This window comes from Centruroides vittatus, unplaced genomic scaffold, assembly GCF_030686945.1.
Source record: "Centruroides vittatus isolate TY-2023 unplaced genomic scaffold, ASM3068694v2 contig_717, whole genome shotgun sequence".
NCBI classification, from domain to species: Eukaryota; Metazoa; Arthropoda; class Arachnida; order Scorpiones; family Buthidae; genus Centruroides; species Centruroides vittatus.
The window spans coordinates 792,416-812,198 of NW_027122456.1; the positions used below are offsets into that span (position 1 = coordinate 792,416).

Consider the following 19,783-nt stretch of genomic DNA (forward strand, 5'->3'; position numbering starts at 1 on the left):
TTACAAACAATGAAAAACTTTTACAGACAAATTAGTACCTAAACAGCAACTGATACACAGCACAGTGACACACCAACAATTTTACCGCTAAGCTGCGCGGCCGCGCACTGCTCAAATTGTTGTCGCGCACGAGAATCTGTGCCGCGCAGGCGAGCATGCATACTGATTTGAATTGTTGTTTCCTTATTTCTCACTGTCTGAAACATGATTATTGCTACGTATATTTCGATTAAATACATTAAATCATTGACAAAAGATAATATTTTGTATGGAAGTATGTTTTAAAATGAATTTTAATCTCTACTTTATAATTAATTATTTTAATTTTTACAGGAAAAAATAAGATTTTATATATATATATATGCTCAGAAAAATTTTTTGCTCAGAGAAGTACTGTACATGTTCCGCTCAGCTAAAATAAAAATTAGAGAAAACATTGCACACCAACAGAAAAACTCACAAATTATTGATCTTCTCTTTGGCCCAGTATTGTCACACACTAATGCTGATGCAGGCTGGATCAAGGAGGAGAACAAAAACTTGCACAATATATGCCCTGTGTTGAAACAAACGTACGCGACTTCCGATACGCTGTTGACAAAACGCAAAACTGGAAGACACTTGGTGTAGACAACATTCACAATTTCTAGTACAAAAAGTTTACATCACTGCACCAGGAACTAGCTAAATACCTAACACACATCAACATCAATCCACAAGACATGCCAAAATTTCTTACTCAGGGCATCACTTACATGAAACCTAAAAGTAATAATACCACACATAGACCCCACACAATACAGACCAATTACATGTCTTCCAACACTCTTCAAATTCAATTTGAAGATTGTTTGTATTGACATCCTGTATTGCAAACAAAATATACGAACATGTTGAAGAACACAACATTCTCATAGAGCAACAAAAAGGTTGTAGAAATTACAAGAGATGAAAAGAACAGTTATTCATAGATTCAGCACATAAACATACACATGACATATATAGCATTCGACAATGTTCCACACAGCTGCTACATATTCTACACATGTACAAAATACATCCATCACTCATTGCATTCCTCCAAAACCCTATGCAGCACTGGAGAACAACACTACATCTCAGGATTCATAACACTTTTATACGAACAAACCAAATATTCATTAGGCAAGGAATTTTTCAAGGAGAGTCCTGTCTGGTTCTGCTTAGCCCTGAACCCATTATCTAATACGTTAAACAACACCGAACATGGTTACAATATCATAAATGAAAAAACAAGAGAGTTTACATTGTCACATCTCATGTACATGGATGACATAAAACTTTATGTATCCACACAAAAACAACTTCATAAACTCCTACAAATCACATATTCATACACCAAGGACATACAAATGGAGTTTGCCTAGACATAGAAAAAGGAGTCCCGAAGAAAGATTTTGCATTTGGAAATGAGACGTTATTGAATCCATGGAAGAGGGCGAATTCTACAAGTATTTGGGATTCCAACAGGCCAAACTAACAGAACATACACAAATAAAGCAAAGATTAATTAAAGAATACCAAAGTAGGTTAAATACTATTTTCAGAAACAGTTAAATGTAAAACATAGTTAAGGCAATAAATACATATGTTGTCCCAGTACTCACTTGTTCGTTTGGAGTTATACATTGGACTCACACAGATCTCGAACAATTCCAAGGGAAAACAAGAACAACACTTACTAAGCATAAACTACATCATCCTAAATTTACCATAGAAAGATTAACCCTTACACCCCAAGATGGCGAACGTGGCCTGATGGCATAGTTAACCCTCACTACAAACAAATACAGACACTGCGAGAGTTTTTCTACATAAAACAAGAAACATCATAGTTACATAAAGCAGTAACTCTAGCGTCAAATAACACACCATTAAACTTACACACATGATATGGACACGACACAACATATAAAAAGCATAGACACCATTAAGCAATCGTGGGCTCAAAAGGCACTCCATGGCAGGCATCCTTACGACCTAGGATTTTGTTGATAAAATTGCGTCAAACAGTTGGTTAGCTCCGGGATGCCTCTTTGGGGAGACGGAAGGGTTCATGATTGCCTTACAGGATCAGATCATAAATACTAAAAACTACAGAAAACACATCCTCAAAGATACAGCACTGACAAATGACACATGTAGAAAATGTCACATCTTGCCAGAAACTATACAACACTCACTCTGGTTGCAAGCTCTTGGCACAGACAGATTGTTTACATAAACATAATCAAGTAGCAAATATAATATACCAAGAGCTTGCAAAGAAACACAAATTAGTAGACATCCACGAACCATACTACAAATACATTCCACAGACAGTATTGGAAAACAACACGCACAAAATGTACTACGACAGAGCCATAATCACAGATAAAACAATTTATCACAACAGACCAGACATTCACACTCATTGACAAACACAATAAAATTACATACATTATATACATATCCATTCCAAAAACTCATAACGTACAAAACACGTGCACTGAAAAAATTCAGCAAGTACACGGAACTCGCCCAGGAAATAAGGCATCTGTAGAGGATGGATAGGGTGCTTATTGTACATGTTTTCTTCTCTGCAGGTGTCATACAACACACACTACACAAAAGCCTGGAAACATTACAGTTGAATAGAAACACATACATCACACTACAGAAGGCTACTGTATTGAATACATGTCATATTGTTAGGAAATTCCTGAATACAGACACTGACACTGACACACTTATTTAATTTTTGTCTTGTGTTGGTTGCTATGTCTTGACTCTGGTCTGGCATAGTACACAGCAACTGGTGTCAACCGAGTATGGCCTACTAAACCCAACATAATAATAATTATTATTATTATTTATATACAGTATATATATCCATCATTTCGGGGCATTCCGTTAACTAGTACACCATTCTATAACAGGGAGGAGGCATTGTCAACGTGGACTTTATTAGTTATATCAGTGGGTATACGAATTTGATCTTACAAACATACTAGTCATACGAATAAACTATCAGAAAATATTTGCAGAACTTTTTAAAATCATTGGCTTAATTACAGAATCCCACCAGAAAAAATCATATCACATAAATGTCCAGAATTCTATCATCCTAGTTTCCTACCAAAAGAAAAATTATACGGTGTTTGCTTTAAAAACTAAACAGATCTTTTCAGTATTGCATGAATATATGCATATGGTGGATTAATCCCATATCGATGTTTACACTAAAATAATTAAATTAAATTATTTTAAAAAGAAACATGCGTAAATCGTCCAAACGAGAGCGAGAACGAAATGAAAAGTAAAGTGATCTTCATAAATCGTGTGGCAACACAAGACACCGATCTCCTTGTAAAAGAGTCAACATCATGCAGTCTGCTAATTGGTAGAGCATTATCATAACACTTCGTACTCACGAACCCTATTATGAAATGACACGAGGAGACGAGAGGAAAAGCATCAGAAGCAAGCACATACTGTAGATTCCATAAACACTTTCTAGCTAAATAAAGACCAAGATGTTTTTAGCATATACTATAGCAACATAAAGGCTTTTTGTATAAATTTATGCAATGCTGGTTTTTATTCTTTACAGTCGAAAATTCTTTGCAATTTACGTTAATCTTAATAAAATGATTTAAGTATTGCCGTGGAACTACTGTGCGATTTAAACACGTCCCTTTTTTAAACGAATTAATTATTTGACTGTAAACATCACTGAGGAACTAATACACCGTATAATATTTTCATGCCATGCTGAAAAGATCTGTTTTGCGCCTAAAATGAAAACCCTGTGTACTTTTTCCTTTGATAGGAAACTATGGCGGGATTTTTTTCTAATAGGATTATGCAATGACCCCTCGTTTCTTCAATGTCGGGGATGGGTTTTGCACTATTGTTCACGCAATTAAAGGAAAGGGGATTTGCCAAAAGTGAATCACTGTACAAAACAAAGAAAGAAGGGGTCCAAAATGGTTCAAAAACTGTACTTGTAATTAATAGATAGTCTCTTACGTATATTAATGTGACGTCCATTTATATTAATAATAATGTAAAAGACGAAGAATGACAGTACTATAATTAAACAGGAGGTTATTGCAAAGATATAGAAGTTCTTTGAAAACTGTCTTTTCACTTTTCTGGTTTTTTATTAAATGCTTCACATTATAAGTCAATATTTCTTATTACCGATAAAACAGCTTGTCGTATCTTCGTGTTTAGCAGAATTTTCTTTTTAGTTCAAATGCAATTCACACACTAACATAGCAACAGATACATCACTACCAGATAAATGCATTACACAGTCTTTGACTGTTGACTCTGGGAGCTTAAAAATCATCCTGTATACTGTATATAAACAAGATAATTATATTTATAGGCTTATATAAGCAGATTACATTAGATTGCATTCAGTAGGATATAGTATCTCTTCTCAATCTGTATATAATTTAAATATTTAGACTATACATAACTAATATGATAATTTCTGTGATAAATATGTTACATATAATTTATATTTTAATATTATACGTGTACGGCAGTAATACAAATATTAATATGTCTTTTGTTTTATTAAGTTACGAGTAAGTTATTTTATTTAAATCGATATCTTAATGTAAACTAGGTTTATATTAAATTTATCACCATCATTCCTCTTTTCTGAAAAATGCTTTTTTTAAAAAAATATTGTAGTTTATGTCTCTATACTTTACGACATCCATTTTTAATCCACGTTATCATTTATTCACGATAATTTTCTGTTTATAGAATTGTATAGAATGTCCACTTAAACATTTATCCAGGGGAAAAAGCAACTTTCCATCATTTCACCAATGTATGCGTGTAGTGCATGCTTGTTCCAGCACTAAAATATCCGAAGGGAATCAGTTTAAGCCTATTTAGAATAAAATAAAAAATATACAAAATAATCTTTGACTGCAAAAGATAAAGACAACATTGCAGGAATTAACACAAAAGACCTAGTTTTATTTTGTTAGAGAACATGCTGAAAACGACCACTTTCACGGCGTTACAAAGATATAGACGGTCGAACGTGGCTTTATGGATGGCGCGTAGCATTCCCAGTGTCATCGTTTCGAGGGTTCGCGAACATCACGCGGCGCTGCTCGATACACATCATACTCTAATGCTTTTACGTAACCCAGGAAAAAATCTAGAGGGTTCAAGTGCTGTCCATGGAATGAGGACGAATTGTCCTATCCAGTGGCCGCTAAATCGCTTTATAAGCGCTGACGAACGTCTGTCCGGGAATGACTTGGCGCGCAATCCTGCTGTAGTTGCGCCAATAGCGAGTCATCAAGCAAATCGTCCGTCTTCGTGTTTAGGATGTTCAAACAGCGGTCACTATTTAGGGTGCCGCCAATGAATATGAAACCGGGAAGTTGCTTGCCCTAAATTCCACACCAAACGTTTAGGGTAAAAGGCGCTTGGTGTTGCGTGTGCCGTGTGCATAGTGAAGCACGCTCTGTGCAGTAATACACATTGTAACGATTACACACTTTAACATATTTCGAAAAGCGGTATTAAAGGAATTGTAAATTTAACATTATGTTGCACCACTCAAATAGCTGTGCGACATCCTCTGCATGTTGTGTCAGTTGCAGATAGCAGCGGAATGGGTACTTGTGGCGACGTAATATCTGGTATAGTTGTATCTGCTTCGATCCATAACCTAACCTAACCTATGCTAGAAAGATCTCTTTTGTCTCCGGATAGATGTTTAAGTGGACACGATATACTAATTTATGCAAGTAAATGTTTTTCAACAAAGATATATTACATTTAAGTTATACCACAATGCATGTTTACATAAAATAAATACAAAATAATAATTATAACAATAGTTTAAATGCGAGACTAAGATTTTTATTTTGGAAATTACTTCATTTATTTCATACTTAACATTTTTCGACTGGTTTAATACTATTATTTGACATTTAATTGCGTTTGATATCCCAGTAAACGCATTTTACTGCCTATTTCTGCCTATTATTTTGTTTTGAAATTCACAAGTGGAATTTTAAAGCACTAAACACTTGAAAAGTTTTTTTAAGAATTAGGTTATTCAAGATCTTGAACCTAATTCTTAAACACTTTTCAGGTGTTTAAGAATTAGGTTTTTACAAAACGAAGTTTTGTTGTCATCTGGCTGTAAATACTGTTTTTTCCCCTTTTTTGCTCTGTTAGATTATTAATATTTACAAAACATGCGATATTTTTTCCGTAATCACAATTTTTCGTGCTCGTTCTATTGTATTTGCTACAACTATATGCTAAGAAAAACGTAAACAACTTGGAATTTAGTGCAAAAGCTGAACAAAAATTATTTGAGAACATTCATTTCAAACACGAATTCAAGTTCGATCCATTCAGTATGAATATATAGCAAACGATTTTTGTCAGATACTTTATATAATCATACTTTATACTTTATATTTGTTATAAGATTTTATAGTATTGTCTTAGTCCAGATCTTGGAAGTATTTTTTAATCAAACGGTCATATTCCATTTCAGTGTTCACAAAGGTTACATGTTTTATCAGAGGATTCATAATTGTATATATTCAGTATAATGAATAATCTCCGTAAACCAAAAAATGGCCTCTTATGAACTGAAGGCCCAGCCGTAGATCCCTATTCTAAAATATGGCCTCTTTGATATAAACAAAATCTAATGTTTTAATCAAGAGTACATTAACCCGCAATAAATCTTTTTACGTGCGATTAACATTCAGCAATATCATTATAAAAAAACAACATTCATTCGAAGAAAAGATCGAATAAAAATGCCAATAAATTTTCTAGGAAGTTTGCCAGTTATTAATTGAGATTCGTTTTCGATTTTACATTCCTAGTCCGTTATCAATCTTGACATTTTGCCAACTCGCAATTCTGTCTCTGCCAAAATCGAACTTAAAAATTGTATTTTTAAAAAATCAATAGAATGGAAAAAAATCAGCAGCTGTTCTTTTTGGAGGTCGAATTTAAAGTTAATTTTAATCGATTTATCAAGCTGCAAATTAAATAATTAGTAAAGATACATAATTATAAAATTAAACTTTAAAAAAATTATAGCAAATTTTCACAATGTCGAAGTGTTTGATTCTGGCTGTGAATTATATACATGCATATACTGATGTAGAGATGACTCTCACATGTCATGGCACAAACATCGCAAATTAATATATATTCTGTATTCTCCAAAACAAAGACATAAAAATAAGGGAGAAAATGCAAATTTGCATATATACTCGCATGATATACGGAATAGCCATAAAGTTTTCATGCATACTACTCCCTCACCACCCGGCCGCCCCATGTTGGTCTGGCCAAACCCATAATGGGCTCTCTAGAAAAGGCTTTCTTAGTGCCCACAGGGCAAAAAGAGTTGTCTTTCACAATTCCCGAAACAATTGCTACGTATTACGGAGTCTTTTAACTTTGAGAAGGCTAAGTTATATTGGATCTACATCTGATCCGTCAAACATGGAGATATTCTATAAAAGGAAGATTTAAGATACGGTTTCACATATAAGATACTTTGCAACCACTCTAGATGCTTTAGAGAAATATATGCACGTTATCGTGTGATAAAGATGAAATTGGTCAAAAACAGCAGCAAACATTTATTTCTCAAGAATTTGAAAATGATATTTACGGGTATAACTTATATCTAGTACAAATTCGAAATACAAACTTGATTATGACACGAATATTATACAAAATTAAGATTTTAGTAACAGATTTTAGTAGCAGATTGGCTGATATAAATCTTTTAATTTAGAATATGAAATATAGAAAGTTGCATTTATGGTAAAGTCATTTCTTCCTTCCTTTTTTGGTTTCTGCTCTTTTTACCCTATAAGCGCAAGGGTATCTTCTCCATACCCATCGTAGATTCGGCTAGATCAGTGATTCCCCAAACTTTTTAGAGTCACCGCCCATGGTTCCATAAATTTATATCCAACACTCCCAACCGAGGTCTATAAAAATAAGGTCAGGACACCAATATTCCCAATGGAGCCGCCCTTTTGGATCCGCCGTTCCGAGATCACGGTATAGATTTCATGATATCTACGTGCTGTAAACTGCACGTTCCTTCGAGTTTAAGCCACATAATTCATTTTATAATTTCAAATAGAGTATCTTTACATTTAGAGGTTATTCTGACATATAATTAAAGGCTTTAACTAAATAGGTTTCAAAATAAAAAGGTATGTCAATAGTTCGTATGCCGTACGAAGACAAATTTACTTAGTTTAGAAATGCAAAATTAGAGAAGAAATTTGGAGATATACTTAAAGTAAGAATACATTTAGTTTTCTATATTCACATGCCTTTTCGCGTTACACAAACTGCAAACAGGAGCTCAAAGCAAACATTTTTTATAAATTAAAATAAGATGAAGAAAAAAGAAAACCATTCTCACAAACTTTAAATATTACGTAAAGTAAACCTTTAAAAGTATTTGCAAGAGATAATAAGAAAGTTCCTAAATTAATGAAGTTATAAACTAAATTTGATTATTTTTATAGGGAATTAAATAAGTATATTTATTAAAAATTTATTAAACAGTAGACAATATCAAAAAATAGAAACATCAACTTTAACTTTATTTATTGTTTATTTTATAATAAAATGATTATTAAGCAACAATTATTCATTAGAATATGTAATTTGTACTGTTACATTACACTCAATTATTACAAAATACAGTAAGACCTCGCTTAATGCGGGGATGCGTTCCTAGACGACAAAGCGCTAAACGAAACGGCGTTAAACCAGGTCGTCTTAACATAGAGTAAATAGAGAAAGGGGAACGCGCGACAAAAAATAAACAAATTTTACTTTAAATCTAAGTTATTTTTACATTAATTTGCATAATAATATATGTTAAATAACACAAGCATATGCACACAGAAATGTAAAGTTCATATTTTGTGACGAAGGCCCTGGCTCTTCTGAAATTCTTGTTTTTTGCGATAATGTCGTGTAGTTTCATTTGCCGCTTTTTTTTTTTCCTTGACCAAATGTCGGTAGCGGAAGATCGCATCCAAAAGGCCTGGTTTTGCTTTTGCACTCCTTTCATAATCTGGATCATTAGCTACAATTTGATCAATGATTTCGGTAATCGTTATTAAACTTTTACTAATGAAATCTGTAGCAAGTTCTTTGAGTTCTTCCAGTTCTATATGAATTTCTTATTCTGCCAGTTCTCGAAGGTCGTCGTTGGTATGGCTCGCACCAGAAACTTGCAGTAACTTCTCAATATCCTGCTCGTCTACATCTCTAGTCCTGCTAAATCGATTAGGCTCTTATCGTTGAGAATTCTTGGATATCTTCAGCCATAACTTCTTCCACTCCGTTCGTGTATTTATCAGTTAATTCTTGCCAAGCGAAATCCATATTGCTTATGGCATTCGTGATGTTAAACATAGATTTAAGGAAAGTACAGAGCTACGACGAATTGCCACCTTTTGCCGATTGGTTCGTGTTTGGGAATAATCAATGAAATGCTTCGATAATTTGAATCAGAGTAAATTTTGAGCTTTTTTTTAGGCTTCGAGCAGACCGCGTTATATCGAATCAGCGTTAATCGAGGTAGCGTTAAGCGGGGTCTTACTGTATTAACTTAAGTTAAATAACTGAAAGTTTTTAACCTCAATTACTATATTTTATTTTAAATTTTAAAGTGTATTTTCAGTCCACAAACAACATATAAAATCTCTTGTTTAAAAATCTGTTATTCTGTTTAATAGGTTACATAATGTTGTTATTCAACCTGTCAGAAAACTAAAACTTCACCACAGTCTATAGACTAGTACTGGTCTGAGAACTGTTTTAATGTAATTTAAACAGGGTTAATTAAAACTACTATAATGATGCATACTGCAAACATTTTAGAATAAGTGTTAAATATTAAAGCAGTTTATATGTTGGATGTTTTTTTCATCTAACAACACAAAATATTTTAAAGATTATTTATTTAATATTTAAAAGATTTAAAAGATTTTTGGTAACCGGATACTGTATTTTTCAATTTCACTAAAACTGTTACTTCAGAAAATGCAACACGTTGACACTGAATGACAGTATTTGCAGCAAATGGCATTATTTGCATCAAAATATGAATTTATAAAAGCAATAGTAATTATAAAATATGCACTAAATTTCAGTTGAATGTTTCTTATTCAATAGAATTCAAGCAATCTTGTATGGCTGCTGTTCCTGCTAAAGGAAAACATCAACGAGAAGAGGAAAATAATTTCCCGTAGTCCTTCTCCTGTAGCCTTACCGTACATCCGGAAACCATTAAACGCAATGCTTCTTACCTGTTTTAATGGGTGAAAGAGAAAGGTTGTCAGTGACACCCAACCCTCAATTATGGTCACCGTTCGGTCGGGACTTTGAGTCTAGCGCCCCTTGCTTTTTCTCGCCGTCTAGGTTTACTCACTGCCCCAGGGGCAGTAGTGCCCACTTCGGAAACCACTGGGATTTTCTTTTAACTCTTTCCGCCTTCCGGGCACTAAGAGAGTCTCTTTTAGCAAGCCCGTTATGGGTTCGGTCACGTGGTATGGGACGGGGCCCGACACATTCGAGACAGATGACTATTTCCAAAATTTCCCGGGATTGTTCACCAGGAATATTCTCGGGCAGAACGGCTTCACTTCCTCGGCCATTCGGCATCGATATGGTAGCCTTTAATAAACAGTTTCATATCGTATCGAAACTACTTATTAAAAACATTACCACGAATGCAACAAGCACGAACTATTTGATCAATAGAAATAAGATCTGCATTCCTAATTCGTTTTCGAGGTAAAATGACTAATTATCGGCCATATCTTTTCTCAAAATTGTGATAATAGTTATCGGAAGTCCCCATTTGAATGCAATTATCCCGAGTTACAGAATTAAATCCGATTCCGCATCTTACGCATTAAACTTTGCAAAAAGAACCAGAGAAGTTAAATTTAATCACTTAATACGGGCTGTTGTAAGTTACAATTAAAGTACGTGCAAACTCGGTTTGATTGCTGCCATTCCCGTTCTCAGTAGGGAGAATTTGTGAATTCATAGAATCGATATTTTGAGAATTTCAATTAACATTTTGTTATATCATTCGCCATTGGTTCGTAAATTATGCCAGCTTCAACGATAACTAAAGCAGGGTAAATGGCGAGGCTCACATCTTCGAAATTAAGCCATCAATATTCTCTTATTATAATAGAAATTTATTCATTTTTTAATAAAATTTGGAAGATAAAATGAATTCGTCCACCTCTGACATCCCATTAACTAAAGTCTACACAGATTTTGTTTCAAAGTGTAAATATTTCTTTCTATAGTGATTTTTAAAGAATATACCGTTATTACTCGAAATATTTTCCTATTAAAACCAGTCAAATTAAATTAAATTCCGAACGAAGGATTCATATTCTTTAAAAAGAATTATCTATATTGATTACATTTATGGTGGTTGATTCCATTATAAATCTGTCGTAAAAAAACTACATTATCTTTAATATTATGTAGAGAAAAACCATTAAAAATAACTAAGACATAATAAAATATAAAGAAGTTTGTTTTTAAAAAGAATTTCATAAAAATTGAAATTATAAAGATTTAGATAATCCGCTGAAATAAAATGCATATAAAATACTAGTAAAAAGTTTAAGTTTATTCCTTTTCCACAAACTGGCAGTAACATCAATATAATGGATTTTATCTTTATGGATTATTATTATTCTTCCATAATATATATCTAGTCTATAAAAGAAATTTACTACATTCTCGTTTTCTTAACACTTCGAGCAAAAATTTTCATGTAGGGTCTTGTACAAAATAAAAAATTTGCATATACAGTGAGTGATCGGTTAACGAACAGTTCGGATAGCGAACACTTTCGCGGAAGATTTTTATGTTCGGATAACGAACACTTCATAGAACAAACATAAAAAGAAGCAACGAAAAATAACGAATACCGATTGATTTTCCCTTGTCTTCAGGTAACAATTTGAAACCTTTCGAAACAGACGGCCGGATGGCCGAGCGGTAAAGGTGGCAGCCTACCGCTCTGGGGGACCCGGGATCGAATCCGAACGGGTCGAATAATCCCCAGGAATTTTTCGGGGGGTGGTCCGTTCGGAAAGGTCGGGCCCCGTCCCTCACCACCCGGTCGCCCCATTGTGGGCCTGGCCGAACCCATAATGGGCCTACTAAAAGAGGCCCTCTTAGTGCCCACAGGGCGGAAAGAGTTAAAAAAAAAAAAAAAAAAAAAAAAAACCTTTCGAAACTGATGTGACGACAGAACTCCAAGAACTCTTGAATGAAGAACACCAAGAAACTCAGCGAGATGTGTTTTCTTCTGCAAAAGAGGAAGACAAAAGAGGACCAATGCCGACGTCCGCTATTAAAGATCTTTTGAAGAAGTGGGAGGATGTCACGACAAGGTCACCCAAATGGCGTCCAAACCAGAATGAGGTTAATAGGCTTGGGGATCGCTAAAACGACAATGCTATTGATTATTTCCGAAAAAACCTAAAGAAGAGAGAAAAGCAATCGACATTGGACAGATTCTTTAACTCCCACAAATGAAAAAACACGACTAATAAAAATGCAAGACTACGTATATATGTATTTTTATTATTACATATAAATTAACGTAGTAAGAAAGTATATATACGTTGGAGTCTCCAGAACAAATTAATCAAATTCCCATAAAAACTTATGGTAAATCGATAATCGGTTAACGAACAATTCGGATAACGAATAAAGTCTTGGAACGGATTATGTTTGTTAACCGATCACCCACTGTACTTTTACTTCTTGGAATATGTAATATGTAAACACGTGATGTTTTCTTTCACAGAATTCAAATTATGGCATAAATCAAAGTAAAAAGCCATCTTCCTTTTAATAATATAACGTTAATCGCTCACATCATAGCAATATTCATTTAAAACATTTTTATTTATTTTACAACATTAAAATTAGATTAAATTCTTTTCGACAAAATATTGATAATATGGTAATAACAGTCAAGTAGACTATATATACGTAGCGTATTCTTTTCACTGTTCATTAATATTTAATCATTATGCTACAATTTCTAGAGAAGGTTCGATATGTTTTTCTTGTATGAGGTTATAAATAGATATTACGAGATGTTACTAGCTGTTAAATTGGTTATTAAATACATTGCATCGAGCCGTTTACTTTTTACTTTATGAAAAACATTTTAAAAATATTTATGAATTTCACGATTTTTTAATTCTATAAATCAATTAACAAATCAACCACGCAAAGGTCTACACAACACGAAGAAGAATAGAATCTAAAATGATAAACAGGAAGGAACAATTTCGTACCATATGAAACAGAAAATATTGAAATACTCTCGATTTGTGTGAATGCACCAATTGTGTTGGAAGAGAAAAATTATCATAAATAGCATTAACACGACAGAAGAATGCCAGTTTGATTTCTATTTCCCACAAAATATCCTTTCTTTTCTATTATTATTATTATTTTTTTCTCTTTCTTTTACGCAATGTTATATGATTTATACACATTTTGGGCATTGTTTGCAAGTTTTTAACTCTTTTATGCGCATTTAAGAAATTTATAAATTCTGAACAGTTATTATATGGGATTACAATAAATTTAAGTAATTAGTGATTTTACTGTTCATTAGTGTTATAATTTTTACTTCTATATCTAGCACTATTGATTTTACATTATTTTATATACTTCCTAGCCTGCATGAATCATTTAATTAAATACAAAGAATTTTAGAAAGTTTTCTTTAAAAATTCTTAAACGTAGTCGCGATGTATATAAAGCAGTACAAAATATAATTTTTCTATTATTCCCCCCCCCCAAAAAAAAATTATATTAATTTATCCGATTTTACATTTCTATACGACTTAATATTTATAAAATATCATAGAAGCAAATAAGGAACTAATAGAAACGGCTTAAGCAGATCTATGTTAAAATTTTCTGAAAGAAAATACTCTTTACCCTTCGTCATCTTCGCCTTCTTCTTCTTCTTCTTCCTCTTCTTCTTCAGCCTGTTCTTCTTCTTCTTTTTCTTCTTGTTCTTCAATTGCCTCGTTTTCTCCTGTTTCATCTTTCACAATTTCTTCATCCGGTTCTTCTCTTTCCACTTCTACTTGTACCCTAGTTTCACAATCAGACTCGATCCCTTTATCTTCGTTATCGGAATATAATTCTAAAGTTGTTTCCATGATTTCGCTTCTGACATCCATGATAAGTTGCGAATATTCACCGTGGCGAAACTATTGTATATATCCGATTCCCACGTTACCAAGGGAGACCATGTGCCGCACATGCACCCAATCGGCGCGCGCATTCTAACAATTACACTACTGACGAAGAGATATTTTTATTAGCGAACATCTTCGCAGTTATACCACTTAATTTCAAAAACTTATCAGAAATTTGCTCCTTATATATAAATAAAATGTAATCGAATGTTTACCGGTAGTAAATTTTGTTACAGTTAACTACAATACTGACACTAGCTCATTAACAATGTTAATAAAAATAAAAAGCAAAAGTAAGTTTTTCGAAGAATTCAAATCTTAGATAGATTATTATTATTTTTTTAATATGAAAATTATAATTAAACCGAAAGTGTTTCGCTTTGTATGGCAACATTAAAGGGTCGTTCGCGTAACGCGTGTTACGAAAGAACGCGAAAGTATATTGGAAACAAATTCTCGAAATCACCTTGAAGTTAGCCTTCCATTGAGGACCACTGTGACCTTTCTTAATAAACCTCTGGTCAGTTTCCACATCTCATAAGTCAGCAACATCTTTGTAACATAGTAATGACCACACCCAAAGTATCGATTTTTTTTTTCACTTTTTAACAAACTCGTAAATGTAGCATGAAATAATGTCGAGTATGTATGTATTTTAATTTATGTCAGAATTTTAAAAATATTTTTCAATCAAGATTTTTTGACAATTGTAAATTTCATTTTTTAACAAACTTATTTCAGTATTGTTAGTGTAATTTCTAAAAAAACAAGATGTATGTATATATATATAGATTTTTCATAAAATTAATGTCTTACGTATTTATAAGTTATAAATATATATATATATATATATATTTAAAACAGGGTATCAAAATATTGATTAATCCTTGAGGTTTATCAATATGACGAGAAACTTAGATCCATATTATCTAGGTGAATTGGATCATTTGCCTAGATAATATGGATCTATATAGTCAAGAATAGTTCCAAAATGACCAACTTTCAGTAACTTTTAATCATTCAAGAAACAGTTGTGTAAAGTTAAAACAATTCATTGCAAATGTTTGCATATTTTTTCAATTTAAACCACCATTCAGTTAAAAATATCAATGAATATTAAAACTTCAGAGGAGTAAAGTCTTTTGTACACCTCTAGGCACTAATCTCTTATCAGCTAATAGACATATAAAGTGCCAAAGGTTAAATGTTACACTGTCAAAATATGTATAATTATATTTATAGTCCCAAGCATCACAAGTTCAGAAGTTATTTAAATAGGTATTTGATGAGAAACAAAATTAATTTTCAATAATATTTCTTAAATTTTTTACACAGTTTGAATTCTTGATTTATTTGAATACTCGACAAAAGATTATTTATTAATAATATATTGTATGAAGAATAGAATTATTTTTTATAATAAACCACCTAAAATTTTTCTGTAAATTGTTTATTCTATCCATTATTATTATGATGTCAATAGATAAATTTTCTAAATAAATTTAACTTCAATAGAATTAGCTTATTTTTTTTTTAATAATGTAAAAATGATATTTGGGATTTCAAAATGACATAGTATTTGTAAGAACTTACAGATCAAATATCTGGAAGTTTATTTGCTTATATACTACAAATACTTAAAGAATATTTAAACTGCTTACTGTAATTTTTATTGTTTTACTTAGTTTCGTTCAAGAATTGAGAGGTGACACGAGGCCTAGTCTAGTTGTGCGTGATCCCATCCCTAAAAAAATAAAAAGTATATTCTAACAGTGCATGAGTAATTTTTTGCATCTTGAAGCTGCACTGTTTATTAAAGGGTGATCGTTATTTGTATTCCTTCTGAATTGGGTGCCACTATTATTCGATAGCAACTATTAATGGAATAACTCTAGTGACTTTTTCACTATTATTTGAACAATGTAATGCTTCACACGGTACGAGCGACACTGTCGAGTAGAATGTTCAATTTTTCAGTTTACGATAAGCCTTATCGTTTCTCCAATCGACGGCACACTTACTATTACAGGAGACTCGCCGTCGACAACATTTCTTCACCTTGCGGCTGTACTTTTCTTAGAATACAACATACAAATAAATTACAAATAAGATTTTTTTTTTAAATAAATTAAACTGTATGTTCCTTTCAGATAAAAAAAATAAAAAAATACAAAAGATTATATTTACATCCCATTCCACATTCCCGAATCAGATTGAGGTAGATAAATGGCTCTCCTCTGTTTGGATACAGTTCAATAATAATTCAAAAAATTTAAATAATAATAATAATAAAATGAAATTAAAACATCTTAAAATCAAAGTATTTTATTTAACATTATTATTATTATGAAGTTCTTACTAAATATTCTTTCAATTTCCTTTCTCTTTGAACATTAAGTTTTTGTATGTCCAAAGTTATAAAGACAATTATAAACCACATCATATATTGTGTAAAAATTTACATAAATCAAAACCTTTGTAAAAAGAAATCATAAAAATTCTTATATATTTAAAAACTGTACACACAAATTCATAAATTTCTTAATGTAAACTTTTTATTTGTTGTAATCATTTCTACAGTTATACACAAATTTAAATATTAGTTTTATAAACTGATATTCAATCATATTGTTCTGTTATTGTATACATATATATATATAGAGGTTTTTCAGTTGACAAGAGATTCTTGCTTCCGAATAAAAATAGCGCATTCACTTAAAAAATTTTCTTAGGAAAAGATTCTTCTGTTTTTAAGATTTAATTTTAGTACAACAGTTTCAATGAAAAATAACAAAAGTAAATCACAGATTTATTTGTGATCGTTTTTATTCGACGGCGAATTAAAAAGAGACTTTCGGTTGCCTCGTCGACGAGTAAATTTAAACATTTTTTTGTTTTTTTTTTATAAATGATTTTTATCGTTATTATTTTTTATAAATAAATTTTATTATTATATAAGAGTTTATAAAATTAGTTCAATAGTATTTTTTTTTTGTCCGTGGATAAATTATCTGGAGTTATTTACATTTATCTATCTAAATACAATAATTTTGGAAGCATAATATTTATTGATTTGATAATTGTGCTAGATTCATGTGTGCAAATTTTAAACTTTTATGCGTTTTTTATTCAAATCATTATCAACTTAGTGCCGTGTATAATAAATAACAGAGAAAAAAACATCAATTATATTTCCATAAAAAATATTAAAATGTGACCGTTTAAAACATCCATTAACTGGTGCGGTCACCTATTAAAAGAAAAATTACCTTTTTTTTTTTAAAAAAATGCATCCACATGATGTATAAGGTAATAAATGGCAAAAACCTTCAATAAATACAAGAGCGATTGGTTACGATCACTTGTTACCTTTTAATTTTGTTTACATTTCGTGATCTGTTTAATATTCTTTGGTTTGAGCTTTTTCTAATAGAGGAGGAGGAGGATTTTGTTAACAATAAACCTATCTATTTGACCTATGTTACTATGTAACCAAATTAAAAGTACAGCTCTCAGATTAACCATATAAATCCAATTGACTAGTTTTTTAAAATTTTAGCACATAAAACTATATATAAATAATATTAAGGAATTATCTGAGTTATGAACTAGAAAAAACATTGCACAAACAAAGCAGTTTTACAACTACTTGGTCTATCTGTACATAAAGGTGGATTCATTCCATAAAATTGAAAGTTCTTACAAAAATGATCTGTTCTATTATATTTACTTCAAATAATTCTAAAATAGTATCTATCTCTTTGGTATAGTCGACGAGCCGTTGACGATCTGATGCAGACAGAGTTTGTAGTCTCGCCTGTCGCCCCATCCTCCGTTCCCTTTCTGAGGTTTGTAAGGTCTGCGCATTCCTTGGCGAACGCTTAGCGAGGATGGAAATAAATATTGTTTGGCCGAAGCCAGTACCTTCACTACTTTCTGGACAACTCTGTCACTGCTGCAGTCTTTTCCTCTATGATGAACACCACTGTTTTAAAACAAAAATTTTAAGTTTTACGACAATCAGAATGTTACAACTGAAAATATAAATAAATGACTGAAACAACTCATCAGTTTGTTTTAAATTTAGATTATTAATAAAATGAATACTACTTTATAGGAAATATGAGGAATAAAAAAAATGAAAATTCAGGTTATAATGAATAAAGCTACTATATCTTATTTACAATGTTTTATTATTAAAATTTTATATCTGCTGAAATGTACTTAGTATTAAAGTTTGTATCTATCTACACTATTTTGAAAGAGAGTGAAAATTCGAAGATACTCAGATTATCGAGAACCGAGTTCATTTTTTAAATAAATTATTATTATTATAAATAATTATCTTTTTTACAATTTTTATTAGCAGTATAATCCGAAAGATGTATTTTAGTATTAAAATGTTTACCAGTTTTATGGTAAATACATTTCCATAAAAATAAAGCAAAATTAATAATAGCTAAATATAATGATTAATTCAAATAAAACAAATTTACTAATTAATTTGGCAACAAAAATGGTGTTGCCGTCGTGTAATAAGTATAACGATTACAATTTCATAAATAAATAAATAATTTAGAATATCTATTAGAAAAGATCAAGCTAGGTGGACTGAAATCTGAAACCCCCACAAACCAAACGGATATGTTATTAGTTGCACTGTAGGTCTTTCTTCTAATCTTGGCATCTCCATACATGTAATTTAGAATTATAATATAGCCATACACAAGTCAATGCGTAACTCTTGCAAACTGGACAAATCTCTGTCCAAAAAGTTATCGTGCTGTGTATATACAGGGCTTTCATAAATTATAACAACTTCATGGTTATGAAATACTAACATCTTTATAACATTCATATGAAACTGCTATACGAATTGCATAAACTCATCAAGTTTATGAAGGAATTTAGCGAGTGTTCAATAAGCCTTCTGCTAAAGATGTAACAGGACGAAATTCAATTTTCTTTCAAATTTTTCTCGACATTAATAGCTTCAACTCTACACAATTGAAGTTACATATATTAGAACATCATAATTTTATACGTAAGGGTCAGTCAGATATAGAGCTTGCAAAATATCTAATACTAGAAATTCCCCGTCAAGCATGATGAAATACTTTTTATTAGAAAGTAGAGTTTCGCGAAATTTAAGAAGATTGTTAGTATTTCTACCAATTAAGTAGTTTATACAATCTGTTGTAACATAAAGAGCAACAAAACAAAATTTCACCTGAAGTGGACAAAAATTATAGGAGTTATAGAAAATTCATTTATGCACACAAACAGATTTAGGCCTTTATATTAAAATCTTTCTTTATAAAATTTCTTTATACACTACATTCTACGTAAACATTCTATTGTCTTTTAAAAGATTTCCTTGCTGTCTTCTTTTAGTAATATACACCTTTATAATGTTTCAATGATTGACATTGTGA

The 19,783-nt window shown here is 31.6% G+C and overlaps 2 protein-coding genes across 3 annotated transcripts in view; both read right to left on the minus strand.

Annotated features, from left to right (window-relative positions):
* Positions 1-14,915, minus strand: part of LOC136980664 (protein D3-like) — a 34,078-nt gene extending 19,163 nt beyond the window's left edge. Inside the window, exon 1 of one of the 2 annotated variants that reach the window (XM_067276820.1) lies at positions 14,815-14,915. In XM_067276820.1, the coding sequence (XP_067132921.1) occupies positions 14,815-14,900 (86 nt within the window). In that variant the 5' untranslated portion in view covers positions 14,901-14,915. Of the gene's footprint in view, positions 1-14,082; positions 14,346-14,814 lie in introns of those variants that run through there. The other variant, XM_067276819.1, reaches the window with a different exon arrangement.
* Positions 14,916-16,657: 1,742 nt separating this feature from the next.
* The window catches only part of Mgat2 (alpha-1,6-mannosyl-glycoprotein 2-beta-N-acetylglucosaminyltransferase), a 34,742-nt gene continuing 31,616 nt past the window's right edge, over positions 16,658-19,783 (minus strand). The window contains exon 9 of the mRNA XM_067276818.1: positions 16,658-18,333. Within this exon, the coding sequence (XP_067132919.1) occupies positions 18,102-18,333 (232 nt within the window). The 3' untranslated portion in view covers positions 16,658-18,101. The remainder of the gene's footprint in view (positions 18,334-19,783) is intronic.